Raw genomic sequence first — 26,934 nt, 5'->3', positions numbered from 1 at the left:
GTCTCTCATCATTTAAAAAAAAAATTTAGAGTACCCAATTATTTTTTCCAATTAAGGGGCAATTTAGCATGGCCAATTCACCTAACCCGCACATCTTTTTGGGTTGTGGGGCCGAAACCCACGCAGACACGGGGAGAATGTGCAAACTCCACACAGAGTGACCCAGGGCCGGGATTTGAACCCGGGTCCTCAGCGCCGTAGGCTGCAATGCTAACCACTGTGCCACCGTGCTGCCCGTCTCTCCCAATTTTGGCACAAACCCCCAAATTTAAGGAGGACTTGCAGGGTTGACAGGGGTCATTTCAGATGACCAGGTTATGCTGGGTGGTCCAACAGGTTTCCTTTTTTTTTCGATTTTGTAGTGGTTTTGATACAACCAAGTGGCTTGCTGGACCATTTCAGAGTCAACCACATTATTGTGGATCTGGAGTCACATGTAGGCCAGACCTGATAGGGCTGTGTGGCACTACCATTGTGTTAAATGGGATAAGTCTCAAACAGATCTAGCAACGGAAACTGGGCATCCATGAGGTGCTGTGGTCCATCAACAGTAGCAGAATTGTATTCTTCTACAATCTGTAATACAGGCAGAGTAGGTCTCTATTGAGCTTTCTCTGCCATTCAATATGATTATGGCTGTAATTCTACTTTGATATCTTTTTTCCCACATTACCCCCATTTCACTATGTCATTGGAATATAGAAATCTCGTCATTCTCTGCTTTAAATATACACAATGACAAGAAATTCCACAGCCCCCTGAGTAGAGAATTCCAAAGATTCACAAACTTCTGGAGTAAATTCCAACCTTGGGTCACTGTCCATGTGGTGTTTGCACTTTCTCCCTGTGTGTGCACGGTTTCCTCCCACAGCCCAAAGATGTGCATGTTAGGTGGATTGGCCATGCTAAATTTTCCCTAGTGTCCAACGGTTAGGTGGGGTGATGGGGATAGTGCGGAGGAGCTGGCCCAGGTAGGATGCTCTTTCGGAGGGTCGGTGCAGACTCGATGGGCCCAATGGCCTTTTCTGCACTGTAGGAATTCTATGATAATCCCTGGGAACAAATCTGGTGAGCCTTTTTTGCACTCCCTCTATGGCAATACTATCCTTCCTAAGAGACCAAAACTGCACACAGTACTCCAGGTGTCCCAAAACACATGCAGTTTGGTAATTTGGACATTCTGAATTGTCCCTCAGTGTATCCGAACTGGCACTGGAGTGTGGTGACTAGAGGATTTTCACAGTAACTTCAATGCAGTGTTAATGTAAGCCTATTTGTGACAATAATAAAGATTATTATTAGGTGTTGTCTAACCAAGGTTCTATGCAATTGAAGAAAGACTTTGCCACTTATCACTTGCGATAAAAGCCTAATACGCCAAGAGCCTTCTAATTGCCTTCTGCACTGCATTTTAGCTTTCAATGACTTATTGATAAGAACACTTAATCTCTCACCTATTTAAGAAATACTCTGCACATTTGTTCCTCCTCCTAAAGTGGATAATCTCACATTTTGCACATCCTTTCCTCCTCCGAAAGTGGTTAATCTTGTATTTTTCCATATTGTATTGCATTTGCCATGTTATGACCAATCAACAAGTCTGTCCAAAACCTCTTGCAGCCACTTTGCATCTTCATCACAAGACCCATTCCCACACCTAGCTTTGTGTCACCCATGAACTTGAAAATATTACATTTGGCTCCACATCCAAATCATCGATATATATTGTGAATATCTAGGGTTCCAAGTACTGATCCTTGTGTTACCCAACTAGTCACAGCCCACTGTGAGAACGATCCCTTTATTCCTATCTATGCCAGTTTATTACACCTATCCCATGTGCTTTAATTTTGCTAACCAGCCACAACTGGCGGACTTAATCAAAAACCTTCTGAAAATCCACCGACGGCCTGGCACTCTACCATTACCATCAAACCCTGGTTCAACGAAAAGTGCAGAAGTATGCCAGAAGCAGCACCAGGCTTTTGTGATGAATATCGGAATTTTTAAATCTATGTGGTCTTTTCAGCAATGGTATTAAAATATCTTGGGTTCAGGTATACAGTTTATATGCCTGCTAAAGCTGTGATTAAGGGGTTAACAGCATTAGCAGATCGAGATGTCATAGGAGGGGCTGGGTCTGTTTTTAGTTTCGTTTTCAGCACGGTCCCGGGTCTGTTGTTTCGTATTTTCATTTTTGAAGTTCTGCTCTGGGCCGGGATTCTCCCCTACCCGGCGGGGCAGGGGGTCCCGGTGTGATGGAGTGGCGTGAACCACTCCGGCGTCGGGCCGCCCCAAAGGTGCGGAAGTCATAGGCTAAAGAAGTCTCCGCACCTTTAGGGGCCAAGTCCTAACATTGAGGGGCTAGGCCCGCGCCGGAGTGGTTGGCGCTCCGCCAGCTGGCGTGGACGGCCTGCCGTTTTTCTCAGATTGAATTCTGAAAACTTCCTAAAGACTGTGAATAAACTTCCTAAAGACTGTGAATAAACTGTAAGCCACTGAGTGTTAACTGTATATTAAGTGGCATTTGACCTGTGTGTTCATTTTTCTTAAAAGTTTAAAAGTAGATGGGAAAAGTAAGCGCAAATGCTTTTCATTTTTAAAGAAAAAAAAGAACTGTTTAACTGTTAATTGAAAAAATGTTTCTCAGAGATGTTAATTCATCGTTAAGTGATTGCCCCTGACATCAAGGCAATATTGGTAGTTTCAAAATCAAGGTTTTAGTGTGGCCATCATTTTGTAGTCTGAATTACTATGTTATTTTGCATTTTGTGCCAAATTGGCAAAAGTCATTAAAAAATCTAAGCCTGCAATCTTGTAAACAAACCAGATTAGTTAAATAGACAGCCTTAATTGAAGAATAAGTGCTTAATATATGTATTTGTAAGGCTGGTAATGTATTATGTAATACAAAAGGTTTATAATACTTAATTTTAAGTAAGCATTCTTCAAATGTCATGAGAATTGTAATTTGCACCCAGCCCAATATAAAAAGATAACTTTCTGACTTGTAACTTTTTTAATAGTTCTGAATTACCCATTTAAAGTGTTCTTCCTTGCCACATGGTTATGTCTGTAGAACCTGGTATGATTTACAATTGCGCAGTTACTGCAAACGAGTGAACCCCATAAATCTTAGTTCAAATAAAAACTCATTGTCACAGTAGTATTTGACTAGAGTGTTGCATCAAGGCGCCACAGCAAAAGCTGGAGTTAGTGGGAATCAGGTGTGTGTGGGCGGGGAAAGAGAGAGTAGAGAGAGAGAGAGAGAGAGAGCGAGAGCGAGAGCGAAACTCTCCTGCGGTTGGACTCATACATAGCACAAAGGAAGATGGTTGGGGTTGTTGGCGGTCAATTCTGAACAGCCACAATTCTTTCAAAATCATATCATGCACAATTAAATCCATACACTTAAATCTAGTTTTCAAGTTCGGAAATAATATTTCTACATGTTCAAATACCTTTCGGACCCAACACTCATGTTCGATGATGGAAATGAATTCAAGGCTTCTGTATCAATGTTCTCAGTTGCAGAACTTCCAGTGACAGAGAGTATCACCGTATTCAGATTTCCATAGAAAATCCGCATATCATTTGGCCTCCTTGGTATGTCATAGGCTATAGAGAGAAAAAATAAAACAAAACAGCTTCAATATTTTTTTCAAAAGTTACTTTATTCAAATATATTCATCTATTTTGCAAGTTGGATCACTCAACTGAGTTATGCTTCTGTGGTAAATAGTGCAATCAGGAGAATCAGATACAAGTATGCCAATCAAGGTGCACATGACCATCCTTGACCAAAATGCTATCAAGAGTAGGCATCCTCATGAATAGCCTCCCTAGCCTCCTACCCAGAGGGTTCCTATTACTGCCATGGCAGACTGAAAATAAAGTCTAACTTTCTGGGTCTGCATGGAATTGCCTCTTGCCAACTTAAGCTACTGTGACATTTGGGGGGGGGGGGGGGGGGGGGGGGGAGAGGAGATGATGATGATGTGTGTGTTGGTGTGACGCGGGAGGGGGTGTCGCTGTGATTTGACAATGGATGGAACTCTATTGCTGATTGGTCAGTCTGCTGCCTTTGTAAAAGGTCAGTACATTAATATTCATTGACACAGTTGATCAATGTACTGACCTATTACGAAGAGTATATTGCCTGAAATGTTGAGGCTTAAAAGTTCTTCCAAGGAACTCTTCGGGGTGGGGTGCAGCACGGTGGTTCGATCCCAGCTCTGGGCCACTGTCCGTGTGGAGTTTGCACATTCTCCCCGTGTTTGCGTGGGTTTTGCCCCCACAACCCAAAGATGAATTGGCCACGCTAAACTGCCCCTTAATTGGAAAAAATGAATTGGGTACACTAAATTTATTTTTAAAAAGAATGAATTCTTCAGGTAACAACTGCCTTTCAGAGCAACTTTTACATGGTATAGCCATAAATTTGTGTTACTTAATGTAGTTGTTTTCACTGAAAACCTTCAAACAACTTTTGACATGAACAGAATTAATTAAACACAAACTCTCAATTTAATATCTAAAATACGATTGGTTTGATAACCGTGTTGGTGGTGTGCCACAGCTGCAACATTTGGCGAGTTTATGGAGATCACTGGTGATCCTGGACAACATATGAAGTAATTGCATGTAATTCAATGTTAGATAGTGGTAATGTTACTGAAGTGCGAGAAAACTGGGTTGGTGATCTGGGGACACAAGCTCAAATACTACCACAGCAGCTGCCAGAACTTAAATTTTAATTAATTCAATTAATTAATACCAATCTGCAATTGAAAGCTAGTTTTAGAAATGATAACAATTATGCTAACCAACAGTCAGATTGTTGTGAAAACCCATCTGGTTCATTTATGTCCTTCAGGGAAAAGATCTGTTCTAATGTGGTCTGGTCTACATGTAACTCCAGATCTTCAGCAGGGGGAAATCATGCCTGACAAATTTATAAGAATTCATTGAGGTGGTAGTGAGCAGGATAGATAAAGGGGAACCAGTAGATGCAATTTACTTGGATTTCCAAAAAGTAATTGATAAAGTCCCGCACAAAAGACTATTTAATAAGGAAAGAGCCATGGTATTGGGAATAGTATATTAGCATGGCCCGAGGATTGGCTAACTCCGGGGTTTTCAACCAGTGTGCCACGACACATGAAATGTGCACGTGTGCCGCCACCTGATGCAGGGATGTTTCGGTGAGTGTAGTACTTGAATGTGGAGGCTCAATGGGCATGCACAGTACCAATCAGCCTCCAACTCCCACCATGCTGCGGGCTCATCGGGCATGCGTGCTGGCTTGTGAGCGCAATGCTGGACACTCGCAGCCTCCGTTTCCCTGACCCACCATCCCAGAACTTGCTTCACAAACTCCAGTCAGCAGTGCAGGATTGATGAAAAGATAGAACTGTAGCCGGTTACTGCTATTCACAAATGCTGAACTCGCTGTGGTTTGCGCTGCAATTGTGTGTGTAACGTACTGAAGATCAAATACAATTTTTAAAAAAAAACTGCATGGAAAGGTTTCTTTTAGTTACACTCTGAAACATCAACAGTGTTCACCATTTCTTGCTTTGGTATAATATTGTTTTTCAACTGAGCTAATAATAACTATTTAAAAATCTCTGACTTTGTCATCAAACCTGCTGACAAAGAAGGTGCTGTTGTCGTCTGGCGTACCGACCTCGACCTCGCAGAGGATGAGCTGCAACTCTCAGATACTGCCTCCGACATCCCCCCCGGACCATGACCTGACCACTGAACATCAAGCCGTTATCTCTAACACCGTTAGCGACCCAATTTCCTCCAGATGCCTTCCCCCTACGGCTTCCAACTTCAGTTTCCCAACCCCAGACAGCCTGCTTTTACCTACTTCCCAAAATTCTCAAAAAGGATTGTCCCGGTAGGCCCATTGTGTCAGCATGCTCCTGCCCCACCAAACTTATTTCCTCTTATATTGACCCCATCCTCACTCTTCTGGTCTATTCCCTCCCCACCTACATCCGGGATTCCTCTGATGGCCTGCGTCATATTGACAGCTTCCAGTACGCAGGCCCCAACCGCCTCCTCTTCACCATTGGATGCGCAATCTCTCTACACCTCCATCCCACACCAGATGGCCTGAGAGCTCTTTGCTTCTTTCTCAAAAAGAGGCCCGGACAATTCCCATCCACCACCACTCCCCTCCGCCTGGCTGAACTCGTTCTCTCTCTCAACAACTTTGTGAGGGGTGAAGGACGGGGGCTGAACTGAATATGAAATTTGATTTCTCATGTTATGGCTGGGAAGGTATTTGTTTTGTGTTTCACATGTTTGGTTGTTCAGAAGGATTGGGTTTTGACTTCTGTTGGCTTTTGATATGTGGGGGGAGGGGGCTCTGATGGGGGCCACCTCACTGGCAAACTTAAGTTGGCTAGTGAATACGTGAGAGGTGAGGGGAGGGGCTGCAACCAGCCGAATGTGGGTGGACCGGTTTCGACTGGCCTAGGTGTGAAGGTGCATTGATGGGAAGCATGCAGAGAGGAGCGGTTTCGAGAGGAAGTGATTGGGGTGGAGAAAGAAGTCTGGGGTAGTTGGTGGATGGTAACCACCCATGGTGTGGTCATGGCTGATGGGATGGGCAAGGGCTGGGATGAGAGACCCTCAGTCCGATTGGTAACACGAGGGGATTGGGTGGACTGGTGAAGCAAGCGAGAGTCTTTTTGCATTTAAACAGATTGAGAGCCGATGTGGTGCTGCTAAAGGACACCCATCTGAGAGTGAAGGACCAGGTAGGGTTGGGTGAGCCAGGTGTTTCACTTGGGCTTTGTTAGCCGTGCCTGGGAGATAGCGATACTGGTGGGTAAGAGGGTTAGGTTTCAGATGGAGAATGTGATGGCCGATCAGGGGGCAGATAAGATATAGTAATGGCCGATTAGGAGGGCAGGTTGGTGTGTGTCGTTGGTTAGCTTGTATGCCCCAAATTGGGATGATGTAGATTTATGAAGAGGATTTTGGTGGTCATCTCAAGCCTGGACACGCATCAGTTAATTTTAGTTGGGGATTTCAAGTGTTGCATCCAAAGATGGATCGATCTAAGCCATGCTCCTTGACCTTTTTGATGAGAGCGAAGGTATTGGCAGCGATTCAGAGGGAGATGGGGTAGCGGACCCGTGGCGGTTTTTACATCCAGAGGTTCAAGAGTATTCCATTTTTTCACCAGTGTCATAATATATATTCAAGGTTTAATTTCTTCATTATGGAGAGGTTATTGTTGTCGGGGGTGAAAAAAGCAGCACAATTGGCGATTGTTATTTCAGATCACGCTCCACACCTGGTGGATGTAGTCTTGGAGAAGGGGCTTGCAAAGAGGCCGGCATGGAGGAAGGATGTGGGAATGCTTGCGGATCCGGGTTTTTGTGTGAGGATGGCAAAGGTGATTGACAATAATGTTGGGTTCAATAAAAATGGGGCGGTCTCGCAGTCACTGATATGGGATATGTTAAAATTGGTGGCATGGGGCGAGATCATCTTGTATCAGGCGCAGGTAGAGAGGGAGGCAAGAGAGGAGCGGCAGTGGCTGGTAGACAAAATTTTAGAAGTTGATGGGAAGTATGCTGAAGATCCCACTCTGGAACATTTGGCCAGTCGAAAGGTACTGCAGATGCAGTTTGACCTACAGTTTGGTCTACAGGGAAAGCGGTATGCCAGTTGAAGCGGGTACAGGATGTGGTGTACAAGTACGGGGAGAAGGTCAGTCACTTGCTGGCATGATAGTTTCACCAGTTGGTGGCCTCCCGGGAGATTGTTCAGGTCCGGGATAGGGTGAGGTGGCTGGTGACTGTGTTGCAGTAGGTGAGTAGACCATTTGAGGAGGTTTAAAATAAGTTGTATAGGTCGGAGCCCCCGGGGTAAATGAGTTGGTTGTATGAGGGTGTTTTTGGAGGTTCCAGTGGAAGAGGAGGATAGGGCAGGGTTGGAGGGGCCAGTGGGGATCGAGGAGGTTCAGATGGTGACAGGGAAAATGCAAACAGGTAAAGCATCGGGGCCGGATGGGTTCCCGGTGGAAGCTAGGGAGGCATTTCTGGAGACAGGCATCCATTTTGCTTTTGTTAAAAAAGGACAAGGACCCAGTGGAGTGTGGGCCGTGTCGGGCAATATTCCTGTTAAATGTGGATGTCAAGATTCTTGCCGAAACGTTGCCGCTTAGGCTGGAGGAGTGCCTCCCGCATGTGGGTGGGGAGGAATAGACGGAGTTTGTAAAGGGTAGGCAGTTTTCCTCATATATGCAGTACTTGCTAAAGGTCTCCCCAGCAGAAGGAGGAGCGGGAAAGAGAGAGAGAGAGAACAGAAGGTGGTGGTAGTGCTGGATGCGGAGAGGGAGTTATTTGTTTGCGATGTTGGAACGGTTTGGGATTGGACCTATGTTTGCGGCATGGGTCAAATTGTTATACAAGGAACTGAAGGCGAGTGTTTGTACGAATGAGGGGGAATTGGGATATTTTCAGCTGCATAGTGGAACGAGACAGGGGTGTCCTCTGTTCTCCCTTTAGTTTGCGCTTGGCCATTGCACTGAGGAACTCGGATAAATGGAGGGGGAGGCGTGTAGCATGTGGTATTCCCTATATGCCGACAACCAGTTGTTATATATTTCCAACCCTGTTCCCAAGGTGGGGGATATAATTGGGCTGTCCAAGCAATTTGGGGCTTTTTCGGGATACAAACTGAATTTGAATGCTTTTTGGTTTCAATTCCGGGGACAGGAGCTGGCTTGGGGGGGATTGTCATTTCGTGTGGCGACTACTCACTTCAGGTATCTGGGGGTGCAAGTGGCTCGGGATTGGGCATGGCTCTGTAAATTGAATTTTACAAGCCTGGTGAGCAGGGTCAAGGTGGGTCTGTTCAGGTGGGCTAGCCTCCCCCTATCATTGGCAGGTCAGGTACAGTTAGTAAAGATTAGTTTTTATGGGTGGTTGATTTTGTCGTTTGTTTGGGCAAGTAAGGTGGTGAGGATTTGGAAAACAGTTGAGGGATGGAGGGCGTAGGATTTTTCTGTTTTTTTGTTTGCTTTGTATAGTCTTGTTTTATGTATTAAATGTTAAAATCCGAATAAAAATATTATTTAAAAAAAGGATAGCTGAAGGAGAACAAGTGGATATAGGGTAAAAGCAAATTACTGCGGATGCTGGAATCTGAAACGAAAGAGAAAAATGCTGGAAAATCCCAGCAAGTCTGGCAGCATCTGTAGGGAGAGAAAAGAGCTAATGTTTCGAGTCCAAAGACTCTTTGTCAAAGCTATAGGGGGGTTGGATTTTCAAAAAGCATTTGATTAAGGTTTCATACGAGAGGTTATTGCACAGGGCACAAATTCAAAATTTATAGATGACAACCTGCAAATATTGTGAACTGAGGAGGAAAGTGATAGACTTCAAGACAACATATGCTGATGGAATGGGTGGATATATGGCAGGTGAAATTTAATGCAGCTAAGTGTAGACTGATAGATTTGCCAAGGAAAGACAACATAAGGATACAATTCCAAAGGAAGTGGAGCAGCAGAGGCATGCACAAATCATTGAATTTGACAGGACAGGTTAAGAAAGTGATTCAGGTATATGAGATCCTGGGCTTTATAAACAGAGTAGAAAGCATAGAGTACAAAAATAAGGAAGTTATGGTGAACCTTTATGAAACATAGCTTTAGTCCCAAATGGAGCATAGTGTCCAGTTAGGAAGGACGTGAGGCCATTAGAGAGGTATAGGTAAGATTTTAGAATTGTTCGAGGAACAAATTCAATTCTGTGGATAGACAAACAAAACTGGGGAGTTCTCCTTCCCGTGAAGATTGAGAGGAGATTTGTTGATTTTGAACAACAGGGATATGGACAGTTGTTAGAGGGACTGTTCTCATTGGCAGAAGGAGTGAGAACCAGAACATGGATTCAAGGTTAATGCAAAGAAACAGAGGCGACATGAAAAAAGCTTTTCTATGCAGCAAGTGGTTAGGAATGGAATGCACTGCCCAAGAATGTGGTGGATACAGATTTAATTATGACTATGAACTGGATAATTTCTGAAGAGAAAATTTGAAGGGTCATGGGACTAGTTGAATTATTACTGCAGAGATCCATGGACACAAGTGGTCTAAATGGTCTCCTTCTGTGCTGTAGCCATTGAGTCTAACTGGTGCTCAAGAGATTGGAGTACTATATTAGCATCAATTGATGACTGATTAATGGTCATAAAACAGAAATGTCACTGTTGGCAAAATGCAACTTACGGGGTTCTGCAAGGTTCAGTACTTAGGAGTTACAATCTATAATTAATGCTTTAGAAGGACGAGACTCTATTCAAGTCTGATGATGCAAAGTTGGGAGCAATATGCAAAGATTCTGCCAAGGATATAGACACTGCAAATGGCTAGACAAAAATGTGGCAATGAATAATGGAAAATATATTATTTTGGTAGAAAAAATGGAAAGTAAAATAATTTTAAATGACAAAACTAGGAAATATTAATATTCAGAGGGCCCTGCTATAGGAGTTGCAGAAAATTAACATGCAGGTGCAGTAAACAATTAGGAAAGCAAATCTTATATCAGCCTTTCTTGCAAGTATCAGAATACTGAACTCCTACTGCAATTGTACATGAGATCATGGAAAAATTATACTTGGAGTAGAGTTTTGGTCTTCTTACAGAGTGTTATTATTATACATCTTATTTAGATTCATCACTGATGTCATCAGTAAGTGCTGTGATGTCATTACTTGTTGTTGTCACCTGTGTGAGTCCATACTGTATCTTAAACTCCATTAATTTTATATCTTAAAGATCAACTTTTACTGCATTTTTGACTACCGTTTTGTGGTCAAGTTACCACAGGTCTCCTTACCCAATGAAGGATACATGTCTTCAGAATGCAACAAAGGTTCATTAGATTGATTTCTAGACTATGATGAGAAGATTTCCCTACATGAGAGCAAGTAAGTTAGACCTTAGAATTTATAGGAATGAGCTGATCTCACAAAACAAACTTAAGGGGCTCAACAAGAGTCGACAACTGTGGGGTCATAGTGTCAGAATATGGGGTCAGCCATTTCAGATTAGAATCAAAGAGCAATTTAGTGTGGTCGATCCACCTAACCTGCACATTTTGGGGTTGTGGGGGTGAAACCCACACAGACACGGGGAGAATGTGTAAACTCCACACAAACAGTGACCCAGAACCGGGATTGAACCTGGGTCCTCAGCGCCATAGGCAGCAAGGCTGACCACTGCACCATTGTGCCACCCACAGAATTCTAGAATTTACACTGCAGAAGGAGGCCATTCAGCCCATCAGGTCTGCACCAGCCCTCATAAACAGCACCCGACTTAAGCCCATGCCTTTATCCAATCTCAGTAATCCCACCTAACCTTTCGACACTAAGGGGAAATTTAGCATGGCCAATCCACCTAATCTACACACCTTTGGACTGTGGGAGGAAACCGGAGCACCTGGAGGAAACCCAGGCAGACATGGGGAGAAACTGCAAACTCCACACAGACAGTCACCCGAGGCGGGAATTGAACTCGGGTCCCTGGAGCTGTGAGGCAGCAGTGCTAACCATTAGGACTAAAATGTCTTTACTCGGAGGGTTGTGAAAGTTTGAAATTCTCTACCCCATGGGGAAGTGGATGTTGACTATATTCAAGACAGAGTTGTAGGTCTGATTTTTGTATAGTAAGGGCGTGAAGACGTGGGTGAATATCAGAGGAAAGGGAGCAGAAGTAGAAGTACAGCTAATATCTTAATCACAGAGTGGGCTCAAAAAGGCATACAACATTTTCCTGCTCCGTTTTCTCACGTTCTTGTATTGCACCTGAAGTCCTGAGAATGGTTAAGGAATTTTGGTTGAACAAGTGTCAGGGGGCCCTTTGGATTTACCAGCTCCATCGTTTACTTGAGCCATTGACTGGTGTATACTCATAACCACAAATACTAATTTACATAAAACCCTTTATCCAAGCCCTAGCAATTTGCTGTTAAATGTATCATAAATTTGGACTTCCGGTGGCTGTGATGGAGTAGGAAGCCACACATTTGGGAGCTCCCGTTTTAAAGAGACTTTTCGGCTCTTTTGAGAGCCCAAAACGGAAATTTTTCGACGTCTCCCGGTGGGGGAAGGTGTGCTGAACAACTTTCCCCGCAGTCCATGCCTCGAACTCGGAGTGGAAAGGGGGAAAAAAACGGCAGCAGCTCCTCAGAAAAAACGGGGGAAGGAATCCAAGATGGCCACCGGAGGAGCCCCAGAGGATTGGAGGCTGTGGGCCCAGGAGCAACAAACTGATCTCCTGCTCTGCTTTAAAGAATTCAAGGATGAGGTGCTGAGCTCTCTGCAGGAAACGAACAGAAGGCTGTCAGAGATTCAGTCCACCCAGGGTGCTGCCATCAAGGAGTTGCAGACGCAGGCCACTGAACGAGAGGAGGAGGCCGTGGTCCTCGTGAGTAAGGTGGAGGGGCACGAGGCACTCCACAAGAAGTGGCAGGAACGCTTCGAGGAGCTTGATCACCGCATGAGGCGGAAAAACCTGCGGATCCTGGGCCTTGCGGAGGGGCTAGAGGGGTCGGACCTGACAGCCTACGTGGCTGTAATGCTGAACTCGCTAGTGGGGGCCGGGTCTTTCCATCTGCCCTTGGAGCTGGAGGGAGCGCACAGGGTGCTGGCCAGGAGGCCTAAGGAAGATGAACCCCCATGTGCGGCGCTGGTGAGGTTCCACCTGTTCAGTGATCGGGAGTGCGTGCTGCGCTGGGCCAAGAAGGTGAAGAGCAGCAAGTGGGAGAATGGGGTAGTACGGATCTACCAGGATTGGAGTGCGGAGGTGGCTAAGCGGCGGTCCGGATTTAATCGGACGAAAGAGGTGCTTTATAGAAAAAAGATAAAGTTCGGAATGTTGCAGCCCGCGCGCCTGTGGGTAACTTATTCGGACCGGCACCATTATTTCGATTCCCCAGAGGAGGCGTGGGCCTTCGTGCGGACGGAGAAACTGGACTTGAACTAGGGGTTGGGGGTTGCGAGGTCGGCTGCAAGATATTAGTGCTGGATTCTGCTGTTGCTGTGTTCTCTTTTTCTTCTGTTTTTCTCTTCTTGTCTTAGTACTTTTGCAATTTTGATATGGTTATTTACAGAGGGGTTGTTCTGCTATGTTTTTGTGCTGTGGGGCATTGTTTGGGCTGTGTATCTTGTGGGGAGGGTTGGGGGATCTGTTGTATTCTATATCGGAGTGGGGGTATGGAGTGGGGCTGATATTTGGGAGCTGCGTCAGAAGGGTGTGGTGGGGCAGTGCGAAAGCTTTCCTCTGGTTTCCCGCGCTGTGGGGCAGAGATGGTGACGGGGGAGGCGGGGCCTTAACTGGTTCTTCCCCGCGCTGGAGCGGTGCCTGGAGGAGGGATAGATTGGGGGATGATCCCACTTCGGGAGGGGTCGGGCTATGGGCGGGAGTTTCCGGGGTCAGCAGAAGCTAGCTGACCCATGGAAGTACAATGGGGGACGGTTCGCGGCTGGGAGGGTTCCTAGCCTGGGGGGAGGAGGGGGGGGGGGGGGGGGGGGGGGGAGGGGGGGGGGGGAAATACCGGGTTGCTGCTGGTAGGGTCAAGAAGGAGCTGGGGGGACAGAGGTGAGGTGTTGTCGCTATGGGGACTGGGTCGGGCAGGGGGTGCTGGCCTGGGGCGGGCAGTCGACGGGTTATGGCTAGCCGACGGGGGAGGGGGGCGGGACGCCCTCTGATCCGGTTGGTCACTTGGAATGCGAGAGGGTTGAATGGGCCGGTGAAGCGGTCGAGGGTACTGGCTCACCTGAAGAGGCTAAAGGCAGATGTGGCAATGCTTCAGGAGACCCACCTGAGGGTGGCAGACCAGGTCCGCCTGAGGAAGGGATGGGTGGGGCAGGTTTTCCACTCTGGGCTGGATGTGAAGAACCGGGGAGTGGCGATTCTGGTGGGGAAAAATGTGTTGATTGAGGCATCGGAGGTGGTGGCGGATAAGGGGGGTAGGTATGTTATGGTTAGGGGCAGGCTACAAGGAGAGAAGGTGGTACTGGCTAGTGTGTATGCCCCAAATTGGGACGATGCGGGCTTTATGAGGCGTATGTTGGGACGGATCCCGGATCTGGAGGCGGGAGGTCTGATCATAGGGGGGGGACTTTAATACGGTGTTGGATCCTTCACTGGATCGGTCCAGCTCTAGGACGGGTAGGAGGCTGGCGGCGGCCAAGGTACCGAGAGGGTTTATGGATCAGATGGGTGGAGTGGATCCATGGAGGTTTGTGAGGCCGAGGGCACGCGAGTACTCTTTCTTCTCCCACGTACATAGGGTCTACTCTCGGATAGATTTCTTCGTGGTGAGTAGGGGACTGATTCAGAGAGTAGAGGAGGCCGAGTATTTGGCCATCGCAATCTCCGACCACGCTCCGCATTGGATAGAGTTGGAGATGGGAGAGGTGCGGGACCAACGTCCGTTGTGGCGGTTGGATGTGAGGTTGTTGGCGGAGGAGGAGGTGTGTAGGAGGGTCCGGGCAAGTATTGAGGGGTACCTTGAGGTGAATGATACGGGGGAGGTTCAGGTGGGGATGGTCTGGGAAGCCCTGAAGGCAGTAATTCGTGGGGAGCTGATATGCATCCGAGCACACAGGGAGAGGAGCGAGAGGAGTGAGAGGGATAGACTGGTGGGAAAGATGCTGGAGGTGGACAGGAGGTATGCAGAGGCACCAGAGGAGGGACTGTTGGGGGAGACGCGCAGTGTGCAGGCTAAATTTGATTTACTGACCACTAGAAAGGCGGAGGCACAGTGGAGGAAGGCACAAGGGGCAGTGTACGAACATGGTGAAAAGGCGAGTAGGATGCTGGCTCATCAGCTCCGCAAGCGGGATGCGGCTAAGGAGATTGCTGGAGTGAGAGACAAGAGTGGGAATGTGGTGCGGAAGGGGGTAGAGGTGAATGAGGTCTTCAAGGACTTTTACGGGGAACTGTACCGGTCGGAGCCAACGGGGGAGAGGGGGGGAATGGAGAGGTTCCTTGACAGGCTTTCTTTCCCGAAGGTGCAGGAGAAGGTGGAGGGGCTGGGTGCGCCGATTGAGCTGGAGGAGCTAGTTAAGGGGATCGGGCAGATGCAGTCAGGGAAGGCACCGGGGCCGGATGGGTTCCCGGTGGAATTTTGTAAAAAGTTTGTGGACCTAGTGGGCCCCTTGCTGGTGCGGACACTCAATGAAGCGTGGGAAGGGGGGACTTTGCTCCTGACGATGTCGCGGGCGCTGATCTCGTTAATTTTAAAGAAGGACAAGGACCCCCAGCAGTGTGGTTCATACAGGCCCATATCTCTCCTCAACGTGGATGCTAAGGTGCTGGCAAAAATCCTGGCTACCAGGATAGAGGACTGTGTGCCAAGGGTTGTGCACGAGGACCAGACAGGTTTTGTGAAGGGAAGGCAGCTGAACACGAATGTGCGGAGATTGCTGAATGTCATCATGATGCCGGTGATTGAGGGGGAGGCAGAGATAGTGGTGGCGCTGGATGCGGAGAAGGCCTTCGATAGAGTGGAGTGGGGGTACCTATGGGAGGTGTTGGGGAGGTTTGGATTTGGTGAAGGGTTCATTAGATGGGTAAGGCTGCTATATGAGGCCCCGATGGCGTGCGTGGCCACGAATAGGAGGAGGTCGGAGTACTTCCGGCTTTACCGAGGGACCAGGCAGGGTTGCCCCCTGTCCCCCTTGTTGTTTGCACTGGCAATCGAGCCGCTGGCGATGGTGTTGAGAGATTCAGAGAGGTGGAGAGGCTTGGTGCGAGGTGGAGAGGAACATAGGGTGTCGTTGTATGCCGACAACCTGTTACTGTATGTGGCGGACCCGGTGGGAGGGATGCCGGGAGTGATGGAGTTGCTAGCTGAGTTTGGGACCATTTCAGGTTATAAATTAAATTTAGGCAAGAGCGAGGTGTTTGTGGTGCACCCTGGAGACCAGGAGGAAGGAATTGGTAGGCTCCGCTTAGGCGGGCAGGGGAGAGCTTTAGGTACCTGGGGGTGCAGGTGGCCAGGGACTGGGGGACTCTTCACAAGCATAACTTCACCAGACTTGTCGATCAGATGGAGGAGGAGTTCAAGAGGTGGGACATGCTGTCATTGTCGTTGGCGGGGAGGGTACAGTCCGTCAAAATGACGGTGCTTCCGAGGTTCTTGTTCCTCTTTCAGTGCCTGCCCATATTTATCCCCAGGGCCTTCTTCAGGAGAGTGACTAGCAGTATTTTGAGCTTTGTGTGGGCACATGGGACTCCGAGAGTGAAGAGGGTGTTCCTGGAGCGAGGAAGGGATAGAGACGGGCTGGCGCTGCCCAACCTTCTGGGGTACTATTGGGCAGCCAATGTGTCAATGGTGTGTAAATGGGTGATGGAGGGGGGAGGGGCGGTGTGGAAAAGAATGGAGATGGCGTCATGTAGAGGTATGAGCCTGGGTGCCATGGCAACGGCACCGTTGCCGCTCTCTCCTAAGAGGTTTACCACAAGCCCGGTGGTGGCGGCGACCCCAAGAATCTGGGGACAGTGGAGACGGCATCGGGGGGAAACAGGGGGCTCGATGGGTGGCAACCATCGGGTCATCCCGGGGAACACGGATGGGGGATTTAGGGGGTGGCAAAGGGCGGGCATCAGCAAATTGAGGGACCTGTTTATTGGCGGGAGGTTTGTGGGCCTGGGGGAACTGGAAGATAAATTTGGCCTTCCCCAAGGGAACATGTTCAGATACCTGCAGGTAAAGGCGTTTGCTAGGCGACAGGTAGAGGGATTCCCTTTGCTGCCCTCGCAGGGGACGATGGACAGAGTGCTTTCGGGGGTGTGGGTCGGAGAGGGGAAGGTGTCTGACATCTATAAGGTAATGCAGGAGGTGGAGGAGTCGTCAGTGGAGGAGCTGAAGGCTAAATGGGAGGAGGAACTCGGGGAGCAGATAGAGGACGGGACTTAGGCGGATGCCTTGGAGAGAGTTAACTCTTCCTCATGTGCAAGGCTTAGTCTCATCCAATTTAAGATGCTGCACCGGGCCCACATGTCCGGGACCAGGATGAGTAAGTTCTTTGGGGGCGAGGATAGGTGCACCAGATGTTCGGGGAGTCCAGCGAACCACGCCCATATGTTCTGGGCATGCCCAGCACTGGAAGAATTCTGGAAGGGGGTGGCGGAGTCGGTGTCGAGGGTGGTTGGATCCAGGGTCAAACCAGGGTGGGGACTCGCGATCTTTGGAGTTGCGGTAGAGCCGGGAGTGCAGGAGGCGAAAGAGGCCGGTGTCCTGGCCTTTGCATCCCGAGTAGCCCGCCGAAGGATTCTGTTACAGTGGTAGGATGCAAGGCCCCCAAGCGTGGAGACCTGGATCAGTGACATGGCGGGATTTATAAAATTGGAAAAGGTCAAATTTGCCCTGAAAGGATCAATACAAGGGTTCTATAAATGATGGCACCCTTTTCTGGGGGGGGGGGAATGCACTATTGTAGTGTCTATTCTGTAACTTTATAGTGTGTTAATTTGCATTGTTGTTAAAATGCTGTGTTGTTCATGGAGGTGGGGCGAATGTATATGATTGTTAATATTATTGTTATTTTCGGTATTTTACTAAGGTGTGTCAATGTTGTATAAAATCAAAATTTTTCAATAAAAATTATTTTAAAACAAAAAGTATCATAAATTTGGAGACATATGTTCTATTTTAAATAAATGAAGCATGCTTGTAAAATACAGGCCTGTTTTCCAAACTTTGCAACAATTCAAAGCAAGCATACATTTTTAAAATCCACCTTTTTCCCTCAAATTAAGGTTGAACATTAAAAAAGGGTTGAAAATTAGAACTTTCAATGAAAGTTTCACCTATATTAAAATGAAATCCATGAAAAATTAACTTTGCAGGCTAAATGAAAGATAAATAAACAATTAATTACCTTCTGACACTAACTCTTCCCCAGGAAACTTTTGATCAAAATTAATCTTCCGAAGTGGACTGCTTCCATAAACTATCTGTTCAACTCCACGACGATTCTGGCTCAGTGCTCTGAGGTAATGATTGGGGGCAGGGAGGGAGAGAAGAAGACGACGACGAGGTAAGGTAACAATCAAAGTTAAGTGTAGGCTGATAACTAAAGCAACTAGCCTAATGTTCAAAGGACTGGTTCTCTGATTTAGTACATTTACATTTTAAGCTTAAAAAATTGCTATTTTGTTCTCATTTTACAGTGAATCTTCATGCTGATAACAAGGAATACTAATAAAACACACTTTCTGAATGGACAAAGATTCCGAAGAAAGCCAGCTATTCAATAAAGTTCCCTCTCTCTCCTTGTATGTCATAACTCAGAAGGCCAACCTTTTACTGAAAGACTGTAAACTCTTTCCTCATGTCATCAAGTCTGAAGGAATTTGCTAATGAAAAATTGTGAATAGTTTAAAATTGTGGAATTTCCTCAAGTTTGGTTTGTAAACAATGTCGTTAACCTCAACTATTTTAGTCTCGTCTTCTGACAGATGCAATTTACATTATGTCCACACAGCAATCGGTAGACACCCTTTAGAACCCTGGATGATTTTTGTCTGTAGTCCAGATATGCAGATAACAAATATCCTGATTCAACTACTGCCAGACAAATGTTTTTAAACGAGTCACCAGGGTAACAGAAGAAACTACTAAATTTACTGCTAGAAAAAAAGTCAGAAGGAATGGACAAGTATAATCTTCTCAAACTTCCAAAGTAACACAAATTGTAAACATGTCACTTACCTTCTTAGCTGCTGTCGTGCCACCTCGTCTCCACAAAAGAAACAAATTCTACAAAGCAATGCGGAATCCATTTTACAGTGAAGGTATTCTCTTAAAGTGGAGTTGCAGGTTACTGTAATTATCTGAGAAAGAAGTCACATACACATGGATCAAAACCAAACTAAGGTCTGACACCATACACAACAACCAGTGAATGCTGGAAATTTGAAAACAAAGAAACTGGAAATACTGAATAGTTCAAGTGGCATCTCTAGAGACAGAAACAACAAGTTAATATTTCATCAGAACTGGAAAAAGTTAGAAATGCAATAAATTTCAAGAACCTGTACAGGCAGAGAAAGAAGTTAGGAGACTAGAGAACAAACAAAAGAGAATATGTTGCCAACGCAGTCAAGCTACTCTCTATCTTGCAAAGAATACCGTGACTCAAACACCACACATCGCACCATCTTCTCCAGGTCTGCCACTAATCTAAACTCTTTTTAAAAATTCGTAGGTTATATCTACAATACCTGAACTCTGTAAAACTTCCCCTGTTCCTTAAACAACACCCAAAGTAAATAAATCTCTATAAGATGAAACCAGTTTATAATTATCACTCAATATATTTATTCTCACTGGGCTTTCACTTATCTCCTCACACAAAACAAAACTATACACCCTCACGAACCAGTGTTCCAAATTGGGATACCCTCGCAGATATCATCAGTGTGCTTCATGACAGTACACCCATAGAGATGCAAGACACAGAGTTCCAGGATTTTGACCCAGCTACAGTCCAAGAAACAGCAAGATATATATCAAGTCAGGATGGGAAGTGGTTTGGAGGGGATCTTCCAGGTGGTGGTGTCCAATGAGTTTGTTGTTCTTGCCCTTTTAGATGGTAGTGGCTGTGGGTTTGGAAGGTGTTATCTCAGGAGCCTCGGTGAGCTTCTGTAGTGCATCTTGTAGATACTGTACACTGCTGCGGTTCTGCAATAGGTTAGGCGGGGTAATGGGGATAGGGCGGGGTAGAGATAGGGTGCTCTTTCAGAGGGTTGGTGCAGACTTGATTTGCCGAATGGCCTTCTTCTGCACTGTAGGGATTCGATGGAGAAGAGTGTGCGAGTATTTGTGGATGGGGTGCCAATCAAGCGGGCTGCTTGATTGTAAAGTCAGAAAGTTACCTATTTTCTTAGAAATTAGTTATTCTTGTTCTTTACTACACACTATCTTACCTCTCGAGTCCGTTCCTTGAGTACAAATTGAGCTGGAGAAATATTTATAACATTGGTGGTCATAAAAGTTTTCATCTGTGAATCCATGAAACAAGCTGCCTTAATGTAAGCAGCCCGAGAGCCAGTGTTTCTCATACAGAAAGTTATCTTGTTCATTTTGTCTGGGGCGATATTGTTTAAATTCACCATATAGCTGCCTGATTGTTTATTAACATCTTCCAATATAATGTTGCTTGTTCCTCCATAACCGGAAAGTGGAATCTGCAAACAAAGGTGAGGTTTTGATGCACGCACACAATTAGTTTCAACTTATTGGTCACTTGCAGAATCTACAATACAATTACAATCTTATCCTGACTTTCCTTTCTTGGGAATCATATGGGCCATCTACATAATGCAGGGAAGTTACCAGTCAGACAACCTTTACAAAGAATTAGAATTTATGAAAACAAATTAGCTTCAGGAGGACAGCTACAATTTATGCTGTTCACATAAGCATCGATTTTTATCCTGATGGTTTTCTTAGCCCTTTCCCAGTTTGTTTTTGTTGGGAAAAACAGGAGTAAATGCCGCTAAACAAAAAAGTTCAGGAGGTAGGAATTTATTCATCAGGATCCCAAATACTACCAAGAACTGGGACAGATTGATTTGGGAAATGAATTCATGATTACAGACAGGTTAGATTCTAGAGCACTCTGACCCAACACAAATCAGATGGGCTACATCTGAATATAGACGACCATTAACGGGAGGATGACAGACACTGAAAAGAAACAGTTAATCCAGAGCAAAAGCCACTCATGGCTTATGTGTTTTGATAATGAAATAGAACTAACACTAGGTTGCTTTAACTACTGGCAGATAGGACCTCCTGGTTTATCATTCGCAAAAGAAAAATTACATTTTGTGAAGCCCCTATACAGCATTGACACACAATACCTAAAAGAAACACATTAGAACTGCTGGTATGATTGTGAACTGCTCTTTTAATGTTTCGCTAGTTTGACTGCATCCAGGGTTACCTGCAATCATGTTTCTAAGAGCAAGACCTTGTGGGGTTTGACATTTTGCCACGTACTGCTTTGGATGACCTTGTCGTAGGAGAAGTGATTTTTAAAAAAAAGAAAATATTTTATTGAGGCATTTATAATTTTAACATTCTAAACAACAGAGCAGTCCAACACATGCAAAACCCCCAAAATAACATACCCAACTTCCCCCCCACCCTAATTCCTAGCTACCCATATATTAGATTCCCTGCCCTTAGTAAGGAAAGTAATTTAAGCTACTGTGCATCTTTCAGAATTTAAAAGACCAAGTAATTGAACTGATCTGTTTTGCAGCATTTATTTTGTTTTAGTTTTAATTAATTATATACTTACGGTGAATTTTACTCCTGGTCGAGTTGAACGTATCCCAGACTGCTTAATTTCGAGCCTTGCCAACATGCAAGCAACCCGTGTTGGTGCAAATAAAAGATGCACACAGACATCTTCTTTAGGGCAAACCATCAACTCGCGATTATTAGTTAGTCTTTCCTCAGGACCAAATGTGCTCTGTAACTAAAAAAGAAACAATTGTTCTATCAGAAATTAAAGAATACCTTGACTAACATTTTCAAAACTACTGCCGACAGAAACATCAGAATTTGTATCAGTTAGAAAATATACCATTTAAAAACCACAGCAAAAAACAAATCTCAAGTGTAAAGCTCGGCTCATTTTGAGTGCCGACTGCTTGCTCAAGCACAAATATTTATTAGCACAACAGAGAACCACCTGAAAAGATGTGAACTAGACTGGATGGTGTTTTTCCTTGGCCAAGGTCAAGTCAAGTCCTTGGTACAGTGGACCATTGATATACATTGTGACTACTAGCTTCAGATATTAAGGGTAATAAATTTAAATTTAATTAATCATACTTTCTATTTTGCAGATGGGTGAGCTTACAAAATAGTGGATGCATCATTTTGCTCACTTTTAACCTGACCAATGTTTTTTTTTAGAAAATATTTTTTTGAAGCATTTGTAATTTTCACAGTTTAACACATTAACATTTCTTACACAACCGCGTGGGCCGCCACATGCAAAATACCCAAACAAAAAACCCAGAAAACAACGCCCCCAACTACCCCAGCCCTATTCCTGAATTACCCGAATACGAAGTTCCCTGTCCTCATCTAACATTGCCATGCGTCCTGTTTCTCCCCCCACCCCCTTCCTGCTGCGTTCAATTTTCCTTGAAGAAACCGATGAACGGTTGCCATCTCCGGGCGAACCCCTGAAAAGCGATTTTCATTTCATATCATTCAAGGCAAACTTGATTTTTTTTTCCAGACCGAGAAACCTTGCCTTTTGCTGACCCACACTCCTGCCTTCGGGGGCTCAGAGTCCCTCCACCCCAGCAAAACCCGTCTCCGGGCCACGAGGGAGGAGAAAGCCAGGACATCAGCCTCCCTCTCCCCCCTTGGCCCCCAGATCTTCCAATACCTCAAATATTGCCAGTTCTGGACTTAGAGTTACCCTCCCTTCCAGGACTTCTGACATAACGCCCGCAAATCCCTGCCAGAATCCCCACAATTTTGGACACGGCCAGAACATATGTACATGGTTCGCTGGGCTACCCGCACACATCTGTCCTCCACTTTCTCAAAGAACCTGCTCATCCAGGCCGCCGTCATGTGGGCTCTGTCCACCTTGAACTGGATCAAGCCAAGCCCGGCACACAACGAGGATAAATTGACCCTCTTCAAAGCTTTTCCCCACAATTCAATTTCCAGCACTTCTCCCAGCTCCTCTTCCCACTTCCTCTTCACCTCTCTGATACTCCATCAACTCCTTGTATATCTCCAAAACCCACCTCCCTCCAACCCCTGTTTTTGACATCACCTTGAACTGTAGTCCCCTCAGGGAGAGGCGGGGGAAGCTTGGAACCTGCCTCCATACAAAGTCTCGTACCTGTAGTTACCAAAACCCATTCCCACCCGGCAACTCAAACTCCTCTAATACCTCCAGGCTCGGGAAACCCTTGTGAATGAAGAGATTCCCAAATCTCTCAATCCCTGCCCCCATCCAACCCCCGGGGCAAATTGGTGGTTGTCACAAATCGGTGACCACACACGCCTCTTCCAATCTCATGTGTTGCCTCCATTGCCGCCACACCCTCAGGGCTGCCACCACCACAGGGCTTGCAGATTACCGGGCTGGCGAGAACGGCAGAGGCGCTGTTAGTAAAGCCTCCAGGCTCATAACCTTGCATGGTGCCGCTTCCACTCGCTCCCAACCAGACCCCTCCCCCACCACCCGACCCTTCCCCCACCACCCACTTCCTGACCATCGATATGTTGGCCACCTAGTACTAGTTAATAAAGCTTGGGAGGGCCAAGCCCCCCTCTCCGCGACCCCGTTGCAAGAGCGCCTTCTTTACTCTCGGGGTTTTACCCACCCACACAAAACCCGATATTGCCGTGTTCTTTTTCCTGAAAAAAGCCTTTGGGATAAAAATCGGAAGACATTGAAAAAAGAAAAGCAGTCTCGGAAGGACCGTCATCATCACCGTCTGGACCCTCCCCGCCAGCATCAGCAGGAGCATGTCCCATCTGCGAAGTCCCTTTTCATTTGATCAACCGCTTTGCCCAGATTTAACTTATGAAGCTGCCCCCAATCCTCAGCACTCGAATCCCCAGATATCTAAACCTCCTCTCAGCCAGTTTAAAAGGTAACTCCTTCAATCTCCCTTCTCATGAACATCTCGCTCATTCCCATATTTAAATTGTAACCTGAAAATCGGACAAATTTTCCTCGTATCTCCATGATTTCGGCCACCCCCCCCAACCGGGTCTGTGATATGGAGCAGCAAGTCGTCCGCATAGAGAGAGACCCTGTGCTCCACCCCCCCCCCCCCAAACCTCACTATCCCCCGCCCAGGCATTCGATGATTTAAGGGCTATAAGGGCTCTATGGCCAGGGCAAACAGTAATGGGGAAAGCAGGCATCCCTGCCTTGTCCCCCGACAGAGAATAAAGTATTCTGGCCGGACTCAGTTGGTTCTTACATTCGCCACCAGAGCCGGATATAACATTATAATATTAAGAAGCCGTCTAATATTGGATGTCAGGTGCCTGCCCTTCACAAATCCTTCTGATCCTCCTAGATTACCTCCGGGATACAATCCTCTATTCGGGTGGCCAAGATAATTGCCAGCAATTTGGCATCCACATTCAAAAGGGAAATTGGCTTGTACGATCCACAGCTCTCCAGGCCCTTGTCTCACTTCAGAATGAGAGATTGATGCATGTGATAGCTTTGGGGAAAGCACTCCCAGCTCCTTGGACTCGTTAAAAGCCTTGACCAGAAGCGGCCCCAGCAGCCCAGAAAACTTTTTATAAAATTCCACTGGGAAACCATCGGGTCCGAGGCCTTGTCCGATTGCATCGCCCCCAATCCGTCTATCACCTCCCTGAGCCCAATTGGGCCCCCCAGGACTTCCACCAGCTCATCTACCTTTGGAAACTCTAGCCTCTCCAGGAATTGATTCATACCCTCCTCCCCCACCGGGGGTTCTGACTCATATAATCGACGATAGAATTCACGGAACACGTTATTAACCACCCCCGGATCCATCACTACCTTCCCCCTCATATCCTTTATTTTTTTCTATTTCTCTCGCCGTCTCCTGCTTCCTCAGCTGATGCGCCAGCATCCTGCTAGTCTTCTCCCCATATTCATATATTGCCCCTTTTACCCTCCTCAGCTGTCCCTCCACCTTATCTGTGGAAACGAGTCCAAATTCAATTTGGAGTCGCTGATGCTCCTTTAGGAGCTCCTCATTCGGAGACTCCGCATATCTCCTGTCCACCTATAAGATTTCTCCTACAACCTGTCCTGCTCCGCCCGTTCAGTCTTTTCCCTGTGGGCCCGAATCTAAATACATTCCCCTCTAATAACCGCCTTCAATGCCTCCCACACCACCCCAGCTGCGGTCTCTCCCGTGTCGAATGGCCTCCCTCACAGATCTTGTCGTCCGCTAACAGTCCTGCATCTAATTTCCACTGCGGGCGCTGGGACTTTCCTGTGCTGACCCGCAGGTTTATCCAATGTGGCGCATGGTCTGACACCACAATTGCTGAGTACTCAGTGTCCTCCACCCCCGCTAACAGTGTTTTATCCAGTACAAGGTAATCTATCCTGGAGTATGCCTTGTGCACATGAGAGTAGAATGAATACTCCTTGCTCTGTGGCCTCTCAAATCTCCACGGATCAACCCCTCCCATGCGCTCCATGAACCCCGCAGTTTTTTCGCCATTTCTGATACCTTCCCTGGCCTGGAACTCAAACAGTCCATCCTCGGATCTAGGACCTTGTTGAAGTCACGCCCATAATCAACCGGCGCGAGTCAAGGTCCTGGATCTTTCCCAGCACCTTCCTGACAAACGCGACATCATGGGGTATATATATTTACTAACACCAATGCCCCCCCCCCCCCCGCTTCAGCTCTTCCTCCCGCTTTGCTCCCCATACAACCTGACCAATGTTTAAAGACAACCTACATTATAATGTCAGATGCAATAACAGTCATGAAAGCCAACTTGGAAGCAGAAATTATTTAAGTATGACTTAAACAAAAGCCTATTTTCTTGCAGAAAGAACAAAGAAGAACAAAGAATATAAAAGTGAAAACTAAATGATTAATTCAAATGCCCTGGAGGAAAAAAGCCCCTCAGGTTTCCAAATGCAAGTTGCATATTAATGCATACTTTCATTTCAGACTTACTTGAAAACAGTCTTGATCTTGACCTTTGATGAACAGACGCAACTGCTGAGTAAGAGATGAAGAATTGTTTCTGAGAATAAGCTTCTGTTGACTGCAAGACAAAAAAAATTAGAAAACGTACAAACTAGCAAAAAGGAACTTTGTAAATTAGAAATAAGACACAAGAGGAATAAACTTTCACTGATGGTTTTCAGAACAATTTCGGCTCTCTAGATAAAGGAGTTAATTAATGGGTTATTTGGTTGAACATAGGTTCACTGCCATTCTAGGTTATATGAAAGTCGCCATAGTCCCAGAGGATCATTGGCTGCTCTCCCCTTTTGAGAGCTGACTGATGGCGATCTAACATGAGGGTCACCTCACCTCAGGGGAGGTGCAAGATTGAGGTGGGGCCCTTCATAGATAACTTCAGCCAGCACGGGAATTGAACACACACCGTCAGTGTCACTCTACATCATGAAGCAACTGTCCAGCCAACTGAGCTAATCGACTCCAAACTAGATTATACATCTTTACAGTGTTTATGAATACAGTGACAGTAAGCTAAAATTTGTGAATACAACTATACAATTATACATGTAAAAATGGAAGAAAAAAAGTCAAAGAGGAAGACAAATTTATGATGCCCAGTATGTTGACTTCCCTCCTTTCATATGCTCCTAGAGATCTGGAGGAAAGATTGACAACACAGCCATGCGTTGGAAGTAACATGGGTGAGAACGAGTGGTGCATTTTACTGCAAACAAAGTTTGTTTACTCAATAAAGTCTACTTATAAACGCCACCATGGAACTGCAGCAAATGGATTTTGTGTTCGATTGAAACTACAACAATTTCACCTGATAAAACACTGAAATCCAAGAATGGAAGATCGTTATATACGCAATTATATACGCAAGATCAAGTTCAGTCACTTACTGCATTGATTGACGGCAGAATTACCAATCATTACTGTTCTGGCCAGGAATACTGGTGCCATTGTATGCCGACACTTAATCTTCTTAAAACAATGAGTTTGTTCACTGGATGCAGGTGCTGTTGGCACCAGCAGCACTGATTGCCTGAAGATATGGTCATGAGCCAGCTTCTTGGACTGCTGCAATCTGTGTGGAGTGGGCTACAGCCACATTGTGGGTAGGCAAGGATTTCATCATCAGAAAGATCAAGGAACAGCTTGAA

The 26,934-nt window shown here is 46.1% G+C and overlaps 1 protein-coding gene across 4 annotated transcripts in view; it reads right to left on the bottom strand.

The window, feature by feature from the left end:
- The window catches only part of cep192 (centrosomal protein 192), a 213,953-nt gene that overhangs the window by 55,291 nt on the left and 131,728 nt on the right, over positions 1–26,934 (bottom strand). For all 4 annotated transcript variants that reach the window (XM_038808642.1, XM_038808645.1, XM_038808641.1 and 1 more), the window contains exons 31-36: positions 25,757–25,847; positions 21,367–21,546; positions 19,985–20,245; positions 18,768–18,889; positions 17,935–18,044; positions 3,462–3,618 (exon numbers count right to left, since the gene is read on the bottom strand). In XM_038808642.1, the coding sequence (XP_038664570.1) occupies positions 3,462–3,618; positions 17,935–18,044; positions 18,768–18,889; positions 19,985–20,245; positions 21,367–21,546; positions 25,757–25,847 (921 nt within the window). The remainder of the gene's footprint in view (positions 1–3,461; positions 3,619–17,934; positions 18,045–18,767; positions 18,890–19,984; positions 20,246–21,366; positions 21,547–25,756; positions 25,848–26,934) is intronic.

The sequence above is a fragment of the Scyliorhinus canicula genome, chromosome 10 (assembly GCF_902713615.1).
Source record: "Scyliorhinus canicula chromosome 10, sScyCan1.1, whole genome shotgun sequence".
Classification (NCBI taxonomy): Eukaryota; Metazoa; Chordata; class Chondrichthyes; order Carcharhiniformes; family Scyliorhinidae; genus Scyliorhinus; species Scyliorhinus canicula.
This window is presented reverse-complemented; position numbering and strand designations above follow the sequence as displayed.